Consider the following 10,548-nt stretch of genomic DNA (forward strand, 5'->3'; position numbering starts at 1 on the left):
TGGAAAGCATTGTTGGGATCAGCCACAAGGCAGCCTCAGCCATGTGCCACTGGACATTGAATAGCAACTGGGCAAAAAGTGGGCAGGAGAGGAAAAGATGAGGCAAACCATTAAGCCGACTTTATGAATACTAAGTGGAAAAGATAAAACTTAAACATCACTAAGTTAATATTGAAATATATTAATATTAAATTCTTATTGATGCAGTAATCGCCATGCACACATGGCGTGTACGGCACATCTGCAAGAATACAAAGGTAGAAGAACAGAACTAATTTTAGATTCTCCTTATAAAATAGTATCATTGCAATGTCATACATCATGAGTAATCCTTTGCTTTAGATCACTTCTTGTAACTATGAAAGCATGTCATTACAAGGAAATTATTGGGCAAACAAACATAAACAGTATGCATAACGTCAAATGTTATGATAAAGATTTAACTCATCCAAAGCATCAATAAAGGATCGAAGCAGTCTCATTACTTGAAAATCTCCCAAAACAATACAACTCAAGTCATTATTTTCTGATCTGATGTTGCGCTATGTCTCCCTTTGTAATGACCACATGGGGTTTGCGTGCAGCTTGTTATGGTCACTGTGAAAGTACACGAACTGTATGTTTATAGGTGTGGATTACTGATGTTTTCAGGCCCTTGATGTCAAACGTCAACTCATCCCGGGTGTGATGATGCGACTAGTCTCGTGAACGTTGTATTTGTTTTGGACATGCAGATTCACATTCTTCATGTCAGTTTGTCCACATGTGTCTCTGTGCACCACCGCCAGCCTGGCTGACACCACCATGCGATGCCCTTATAGGCCTATACGGTCTGAACATAACCGCCAATCATTGCGGTCGGGTTCACGAGGAGGGCATGCATCCTGGAATGATGTGCACATCTCGTGTTTTATAATGCCTTAAACAGAAGCTTCGACGTACGGGAGCGCTTCCACTGTGGGAGAGACGCGGCCAGCGCGACACGGTGTTTTCTGTGTACAGGGACAGCTCTGAGCTCTCAGTCGGCTCCAGTACCACAAATATGCCGCAACTTGCATTCATGCGTGAGGGGGGGCGATTTAAAAAAAAACAACAACAAAAAAACACACACACACATAAAAAAAACAAAAAACAAAGTGTGCCTCGCACTCACCTTAAAGGGGCGCGCGAGGTGTTCTGGTCTCCCGCTGAAGGCGCACAGCGGTCCAGTTGTCAACGCGCAAATCTCACGACTTCCAGTAGGAATCTGCGAATAAAACCGCGCAGAGATGACTGCAGATATGTCCAGCCGCATGTAACGCGCTATATCCGTGCAGCACTGCCAGCCCTCTCTCCCGACACGCGCACACAGACAGCAGCAACACGAGCGTCTGCTGGAGTCCGCATGCACGCACGCACCAGGCAGGACGCCGCGTAACCGGGAGAATCGTCCTTTTTCTTTTTCTTTTTTTTTTTTTAAACCCTCTTTTTTTTTTAATAACGAACGGAGCCGACGATGGCCTGTACCAGCAGAATGTCCGACGCGGATTAGTGATGTTTTGATACTTGAGAGGTCAAACTCCGCCCCTAGTGTCGCCCCGGGTGCACTGCTACTGCTGCTGTATCACAATCTTCTGTCCCCGCATGCCAAGCAGTGTGCTGGCTGGGCTGGCGGAAGGTCAGACTTCCAACTTGTCATGATGATGATGAGAGAAGACATCACATGACTGCACTGGTTTCATAATCATGCAGCACAGTGGGGACTAACCCATGCCTGCTTTTTGTAAAAGCACTCACTTCAATGCCAAATACCATAAAGGAATATTATTTTTATGCTCAGAGAGGCCAAGTCTCATGTATCAAATATATCCTCAAAGCATTTAGTAATCACACCAGACTAGATCATGTATTTTTAACATTATTTCTTAATTTGTTCCCTTTTGCTTGGTGCATGTAAATAAATTATTGTGGAACCCAAGGCTTAAAATATTGTACATATATGTCATGCTGTGTGAGACTCTCATGCTGCAGTAAACAGGACACTGAATTTCAGGAATCGGGGCAGATGGAGGGCCTGGCAGGGGAAAGCCTGCAGAGCAGAGCGGGTTGTAAGTGTAGACAGGAAGAGTAGAGACTGATGGTGCATCTAAGCCAGAGTCAGCAAAAGTGACACTTAAGTAATTGGTGCGTCTCTCCTACAAAGCTTTTAGTAGGTCTGTCCAAATGGAGACACAGTTTAATGCAATGATAGCTTCACTGATACACCAGTGAATTCAAAAAAATAAGAAGAAAGAAACAGCAAAGCAGAAAATCTATAGATATGAATGCCAAGTGTTCAGCAGCTGCTGTTGTTCTCACTGTCTTTGAAGATGGTGTGTGTATGTGTCTGTGTGTGTCTGTGTCTGTGTGTGTGTGTCCACAGTCACAGCATGTGGGCCAGCATGTGACAAGCTTGACTAAAACACTGTTTGTGAGTTGTTACACTGAGAAGTCCTCAGTTTTGAGACCAAGAATAAAATCTGTTCAGGAATATTAAACAGGCACTTTATACTGTCACTCACACTCACGGATATCACTGCTTCAGAAACTTCACCGTGACTCTGTGTTGTAAGAATCTGTGCCATGCAGGAGTTATATTAAAATCTGAAAAACAAGGATTTCATATTCAAAATCTGGCTTGTTTGTTATATACAGTGATGGAAGGTACAGATTACAAATACTCACATTACTGTAATACATTTCTTTTCAGTTCATGTATTTTTTAAGCAATTTAATTCATACTTAAGCGCAATTTTAACCCTGCAATGTATTTCATTACTTTGCCAATCATAAGCTGAAACTGATTTCAATCCTTTGTTTATCATTCAAACAATTTATCTGCTTTTTTCAGCCAATGAGTATTTATTCAAGTGGAGAAAAGGCCTGCTTTAAATCTACATTTGTTTACAAAATAATTTGCCATAGTGTATTCTTGACAACTTCTTTTCATCTACAGAGAGAAGATATACGTTGAACATAGATATTCCATATTGGAATGTAGGCCTGTACAACTGAATGTGAGTATGTGCGTGTCTCTGTGTGTTGAACTGTGGAGGGTGTGACCTGTCTTCACCCATCATCAGCTGGGATCAGCTTCAACAGCTTCATCAGCTACATCAGCTGTGACTGTACATTTAAAAATGATTGAAGATCGATGGACAAATGGCTGCTTATAACAATGGAATTCAATACTGCTAAAAAAAAAAAAGTAACTAAAGTGGTGAGTAGTTTTTGTTATAAGTACTATTTTCTTTTGACCTCATTGTATTTTTTTATAACAAATGCTATTTAAATGGTAAGAGAGTATAATTTAAGCAATGTAATGGTAGTTATACTTGAGTACAAGTTTGTGTTACATGCTTTAACACTGGTTATACAGCTACTAAAACAGACATTGAAATCACAGTGTCACATAAAGTATTGCTCCGACTGCATTTTCAGGACATTACATGTATTTATTTATTTTTCCAGGGCCAATACATTGTGGTGTTGCTCCAGCAATAGCATTGAATCATCCCCTGGGACACATGAAGGAGTCTTGGATTTATTTATTTTTTTTAATCCGAAAAAAAAAGAGGCTTCGTGTTTCTCATGGTGAATGTGGAAACAGCTGAGTTTTGTTCAGATGAGCTGTCGAGCTCGGCTCAAACGTTCTTCAGGTTATTTTTGGAGCTGGATGTATCTGTTTTCTTTCTATTCCAGCTTCCTGCAGCTGTAGCTCTCTCTTTCTTTTGTCACCATAATCATCAGTTACAAGTCAGTTACTTTCATGCAGCAGTTTTAGCACAATTAATGACTTCGTCAGAGTTTGATTGCACATCTTAAAAAAATATGAAAGATAAAGTAATTTATCTCCAACTCTGAAGAGAAGAAAAACAATTCTTACAAACAAACAACGAGTGCTTCCTGTTTTGTCAGCAATGAAACAGTGAAATAACCTATGTCCTCTATGGCTCGAATATCATTCACTGGAGGCCACTGAGTATGAGTGGCATGCACATTCTCTGGAGTTCTGAGGTCCGGGAGAAATGATGGTCTTGTATTATGTTTCTTCATGAGTTTCCTCTGGCCTTGAACTCGGTCCTGTGGGAGTTTCCTTTTCTCTCCTTGGCTTCTTCTTCCCCTCGTTCTTTTTCTCATATGAAAGACCAATTTCCTTCACACCATTCCTAAGACAAGATCATGTGTGATGTGGATAAAGAGTTAAGGAATAGAAGCTGAGATTTTCTATGAGCAGATAGTTCTGATTATTCTCCACATTTTCCTGACAGACGTTCAGGGATAGAATACATTCATACACAATATTGTTGCTGCATGTTGAGATGTAAATTCTGTGTTGTGCATCAAACATTATATCAAATTTTCTCTTCACGGACTGCTCTCTGAGGATCTGTGGAGATTGAAGCCATTCTCTAAAGACAACAATGAACTATTTAGCATTAGCATCCACATATTCAAAATATCCACATATAATTCAGAGGCTTTGAATTGATGCTTTTTTTCTGATTTAAAGCCTTTGCCATTGTAAGTGGCTCAGCTCCATGCTATCAAGGCCAGGTCATTTGATTTTCAGCTCAGTTTGGGAGTGTCTTTGTGATTATCCCAAGGGAAATTTAATGTTGGTGTACTTTAACTCTTCGTACTCATCACACACTGTGAATCTTCTTTTTGAGATATTTGACTTTGACACATACATTAATTTTACTGGACTTTTACAAAATGTTAATCTTAAAATTCACATGAAGTTTTTTTTTTTATTATTTCACTGTCTATTTATAGTGCAATCAAATGAAAGAAAAAAATCAGTGAGCTTATTTGATTATGAGATTTATGGCTATATTTTGGTCTTTACGAGCAGTGAACTGAAATGAAAAACTGCCCAAGACTAATATCTTCCTGTATGTTCTATTTTTACTTTACTGACCAGAGATGGAACTGTCAGCGTATGATTAATTAACTGACTATATAAAGGTTCCTGTTTGTAGATTAATTGATTCTTGCCATAACTATGTCTATATAATTAGATTTTTCTTGCATTTGTTGTTGAAATTATGTCTTGCTTTGTGTAAATCTCCTACTCCATTGTAACCAGAAGGAATGGAGTTTGTAAGAGACTATAGGTTCCTGACAATAACTTCGAAATAGTTTCTTTTGGGTCACCCTTTCACACATCCAGTCAACATGAAAGCAAATGCATCCTCTGTACTATTTGAAAACCACTTGTAACATTTCCATTATCCTCTATCCAAAGTACACTGCATGAAACACCAATAAATCAAGTTGCAGACTTTATTTACATGACATATTTATCCATTCATTTGACAATAACACAACACAACTATGCAAATCCTTCTGAAATAATGTCCTGGATCTCACATTTCTTTTGCTATTTACATGATTTCCCTTGTAGCCTATGCACTTTTTTCCTTTGTGCGGCAAACAAATTAACTCAAGACCAAACATATGAAACATTTTATGTCCACTACATTGGAACATTTTAAGATATTTATGAGATATTGCAATGGTGTAACAAACTCTCTGTACTGATGAAATGGGTTTAAAAATACAATAGCCAGCAATATATTGCCACATGATGTTAAATGATCTACAGATCATCAGATTCTGGCACTTTGATGGGCTCCAGTGTAATCATAGGGAGAATCAGATGGGTGCCCTCCGTTATCCACCCCTGGGCTGTCCTGTTGAAGGTGGGCCGCTTCACTCCCTGCTCCTGGAGCTCTGGGTATCTTGGGGGGTTCAGGTCGATCTCAGGGAGTTTGAATGTGATTCCCCGGGGAGCTTTGTCAAAGCCTCCATAAGGAGTGGCAACCCTGTAATTTAGACCAGTGAGTCAATGTTACTCTCTAACCTGTGCTAATTCACTGAAGTTTGATTGTAGCTGTCTCACCGGTTGAAGCATTTGTATTCAGGGAGATCTGGTCGTGGGTCAAGCTCAGGCATTTTCAGTTTGACAATATCTGCGAGGTCAGGATCACGGAGCATGGCCTCATCCCACGGAGAGTGATAGGATTTATGCAAAGTTGAGGTGTGTTGCTGATCTGCACCGGTTTCTGAAAGGGAGCACACAAAACACAAAAGTCAACATGAGAGCACAATGTGAACATTTGTTCGTACTCTTCAATGGAGATCTGACAGCTTGGGTCGCTGTTTGGACTGTAATGCCGACGAGTTAATGCCGGGCTGTTTTCTTTATCCCTTATATGTCAAAGTAGAGCTGTTTTCTTCAACCTTTTTTGAAGCTAAAGTCTTAAAGTGGACAGGATTATGAATAGACACTGTGCAACGTGAACACTTAACACAGACAGACTTAGATGTCCATCATTGCGATCTCAGGCCTTAAAATAGCACATAGTTGGAGTGTGTGCTCATCATATAATGTGTCTGCTTGGGACAATTCCCCACTGAGGCATATTAGAGCGGTCACAGTTCTGTGTCCTGTTAAAAACAACATAGTCAAAATAAATATTATCAAAGTTACTGATACTGTGAAACTGGTTGTAGTTACATTCAGTAGATGAAGGCTTGCTGTAACTGAGATACCAGTTGTCATTATTATGACAGTGTTACATAATCAATGCCTCGTGTTTGACTGTGCAACATAACAGCTCAAATGTAGTCTTGTGTTCAAATGAAAGAAGCAATGGCTTTTGATATTAAATATTCACATATTGTTATTCATATTTCTTTTGTTGTTATAGTATTCAAATGTATATCACAGTTTTTGGTTCTGATCACACATGAACAGCTTAGTACCTTGATTTGCATTCATACCTGAAACAACAGTTTCTGCATTGGTGGTATCGCCATCTGCTGGTGCCTCCACCTTAATTTCCACAATTTGTGTATTGTTGTTTAAAATGTTGTTCTGCAAAACAGAATAAAGTATCACATTTAATGGAAATATAAAATATTGTAGCCACTACGTTGGTACATTTTCCAATGACTGCAATTGTCGTCTCATGACTCAGAGACACATACACGAGAACGGGTGACAGTAAAACACACATCAACATGCACTGATAAACATAGAAGCAGCTCCTCAACAAAGTGCTTGAGCTGCTGCTCACAAGATTTAGTGGCAGGATGCAGCAGGCACGAGGCACATGTCTCTGTTATCATCCATGTGCCTCAACACTTTTTTTTTTTTTTCCCCAGATCACATTTCCTTTGTCAGTGATAAGTCCAAAATTAACTTAACTGATCTTCACTACAGCTAATTGTTTCAGGTCATTATTGCACTGAGAAATGATTATATCCAATCTTTCAAATGCATTGAATAACTTTAAATAACAGGCAAGTTGACTTACGTTCAGCAGTACGTTTGTTTCATTTTGAATACTTTCAAATGTGTATTTCTCCGATCGCTTCTGTCGCATTTTGAATAGCCGGGAACCTCTGTTAGAGAGCAGTGACAACTCCTCCAGCATGATGTCTTTGGGAGTGCACAGCTTCTTTCCCAGATCCATAACGTCCCCTGTCAGGCCTGCCAAGATGACAGAAATATGTAAATGTGAGTAAACAAGTCTGAAAGTGTGTTTGATATGTATGTGTTGACACATAAATCTGTAAAATCAGTTTAATTATCAATTTCATGTTCGGAGTTGCAAACAAAAATTTGGTAAATATGGTTTCATAGAATCATGTTTTTTCATTAAATATACACACACACACACACACACACACACACACACACACACACACACACACACACACACACACACACACACACACACACACACACACACACACACACACACACACACACACACACACATATATATATTTTGTGTATATATATATATATATATATATTGTAATGTTCATTGATGTCCTGACCATTTTCAATTGTTTAGGGGTCCATTTGTTGTAATTCACAATAACACATTAATGTAATAGTGGGCAAGAAAGAAGCGCTAGTGTTGCATATCCTGCTACAAATTATGTATAATCACATAAATACAATTTGGAAGGGAGTGAGAGTTGTGGGTTGAGTCTAGTTTTAGAGCTGAAAACAGGTTTGTATGCAAATATAGACTCATCCGAACATGCTTGATGAAGAGTTCAGGGTTAGTCAATGTCAATACATGTATCACAATAATTCTAATTTTCATTCTAAACATCCCATCCTGGAAAGTGACTTGTCACTGTACTTGAGTATCACTTTTGGATGTGCACAATATTCCTTTGTCCACGTGAACAGACAGAATGTGCCCCAGCTGTCACAGACCTTCACCCAAACAGCTACACAGTTGTCCTGAGTGACTTTCCTCCCCTCTCCCACCCACGCTGCCACCCACCCAGAAATAGACTTTTGAGAAGGACAACGACAAAGGATTCATCACCATAGGTAGTAAATCATCTCATTAGCTTATTTATGGCAAGTGTTGGAGAGTAGCCCCGATATTTTGAACTCTCATCAGAATAGAATGTCTTTTTTTTGCAGCGCAGTGTTTGTCTGCCAAGCCCTCAGCTTTAGCATCATACCACTGGTGCCATGGACCTCTCGGCAAATAGCTGCTGCACACTTCTTCCGCTCTCCAGCTGGCATTGTACAGAACTGTGACATTGTAGCTTGGGCGAGGTTGGCAGACCTCAGGAGGACTGGAAACACATACAGGACACAGAATGTAGTTCCACTTGCCATGTTGTAAAGAAGTAAATGTGCTCCTCATATAGCCCACCAAAGTCCATTGTATAGTGTCAGTTCAAAAGGGGCTTGTTGGGTTTAAATGCATGGCCACAGTATGGGATCTGACAGAACAATACAGATTTGTAAATGCACAAAGGCCATCACTAATGGAAAACAAAGTCCGGATAGAGATTTATAGTCTCACTCTGTTGTATTACATAATATACTTGCACATGAGACAGTTTTTCAGTCTTAAAGTCTATCAGCGTGGTGTCAGCTTGTAATGAACCCCGATTTAATGATCTGGATTGAGCCTTGTGAAAAAAATAAACTGCCAAGTCAGCATTTGTCATTTTATAATAATCTTTGCAGAACTTGCATTGAGTGATTACAGCACATTGCGTAATCCTTAAATCCCCATTGTACTTTCATTGTTAGAACACACATACGCACAAGTAATTCTTAAATCTCATCCTACGTCACTGCGCTGGCTATTGAGCCTGTGAGCTAATATTGGTGGCATCCCCCTTTAATGTTGTCACAAATATCACCTGTGTAAAGGTCAAGGCTGAATACTATGTCCTAAGTTTAAATGCATGGTGGACAGAACAAATGCCCATTGGTGCCAGAAAAATACTCAAACAGACCTTAAAAAATAGTTTTCAGAGGCTACTGAGACTGTAGTTTTGAATTTTGTCAAATTGAGGAATTAAATATAAGAGGGTACAGGTCTGGATATACCTCTTAAATATTTGTAAAACACATTTATTTTCCATGCATTGCTCCCTTTGGGTGAATTGCATTTGGGATAAAAGCTCAAATAATTTTAATCTAAATGAAAATATAAAGCAAAGCAATACACTGAAAATGCACTTTATATACTGATAAGCTCTTGGATATCCACATATTCTGAAACGTTCACTGCAATTTCAGGATACCACAAATTTAAGACACAATCAAATTTATTACACAATAGGAGTGACTTTCTTGAAAGTTCTAACACAAATTCAACATGATTTAAATGTAATTATACACACAAAACACACACTGTTGAGGTTAGTCCATACCTTGGATGTTGTCCCTCGTGTGCAACCTGTATCCTTGACAGCTCGACACAGAGGCTCAGGGGTCAACCTACTGTAGGTAGTTTGATCTTCACTGATCTTCACACTCCTGGACACTAAAGCCAAACTGTGAGTGTGCCTCGGTGTCTGTTGTGTGAGTGGAATGCAGCTTACATCAATAGGCTAAATTTAACCTGCCAAACACTCAAAACCCCTCTCAAACACCATGGGGTCAGAATAGCTGCCCAACAGAGGGAGGAGAGAGAAAGGAGAGAGGATGGACAGCACACGTACACAAGCGCCCGCTGGTGTTCTCAGCGTAAAGGATTTCCCTCCTGAGAAATATTCCTTCCCCTTGTTTCTGAATCCTCAAAGTCAACACGTCTCTGTGGGTGGACATAACCTCTGAGGCACTACGCCTTCATGCAAGAGAGGTCATTGATACAAGACGCAGCTGCTGCACCGTTACTTCTTTTGCAAACTAAGTCAAGCCACTGTTATTGTGTACAACTACTGACTCGGGATAATGATCAACAGGGCAAGTGAGGAGGGTTTAATGGTGATGGTGCTTCCCTAATGTTTATGATGGCAGCCTTTGAGGACATTGTTCTGTCACTTCCAGCATTCACACTTTAAACATAAAATGAAATACCATGTTGACCCATGATATTATGCATTTCTTTTTTCATTTATCCATCTTCTGTACAAATGTATCTCATTATCGAAGGTTGTGAAGTGCTGAAGCTGATTTCTAAATATGGGTGAAGGTACATCCAGGACAGGTCACCAGTTCATCACAGGGCAGAGAGAGAGAGA

At 39.7% G+C, this 10,548-nt stretch overlaps 1 protein-coding gene across 2 annotated transcripts; it reads right to left on the reverse strand.

Moving 5' to 3' along the window:
- Positions 1–5,293: 5,293 nt before the first annotated feature.
- On the reverse strand, positions 5,294–9,894 carry myoz2b (myozenin 2b). 2 transcript variants are annotated; one of them, XM_080517073.1, is made up of 6 exons: positions 9,736–9,894; positions 8,524–8,640; positions 7,347–7,522; positions 6,811–6,904; positions 5,927–6,089; positions 5,294–5,849 (listed from the first exon to the last, which is right to left on the reverse strand). In XM_080517073.1, the coding sequence occupies exons 2-6, from the start codon at positions 8,603–8,605 to the stop codon at positions 5,624–5,626; spliced, it is 741 nt and encodes a 246-aa protein (XP_080373199.1). In that variant the 5' UTR covers positions 8,606–8,640; positions 9,736–9,894; the 3' UTR covers positions 5,294–5,623. The 2 variants fall into 2 exon arrangements, with proteins under 2 accessions (XP_080373199.1, XP_080373200.1); XM_080517074.1 differs by lacking the exon at positions 8,524–8,640 and having other exon boundaries at positions 9,736–9,893.
- Positions 9,895–10,548: the final 654 nt, after the last annotated feature.

Source organism: Blennius ocellaris, assembly GCF_963422515.1.
Source record: "Blennius ocellaris genome assembly, chromosome: 3".
Classification (NCBI taxonomy): Eukaryota; Metazoa; Chordata; class Actinopteri; order Blenniiformes; family Blenniidae; genus Blennius; species Blennius ocellaris.

Excerpts from the sequence above, each read along its gene's own strand:
- myoz2b (XM_080517073.1), bottom strand. The coding sequence starts at position 8,605 with ATGTCACAGTTCTGTACAATGCCAGCTGGAGAGCGGAAGAAGTGTGCA. Across the intron at positions 6,905-7,346 it reads AAACAAACGTACTGCTGAAC|AACAACATTTTAAACAACAA; the intron begins GTAAGTCAACTT and ends TCTGTTTTGCAG. Across the intron at positions 6,090-6,810 it reads TGCAGAAACTGTTGTTTCAG|AAACCGGTGCAGATCAGCAA; the intron begins GTATGAATGCAA and ends GCTCCCTTTCAG.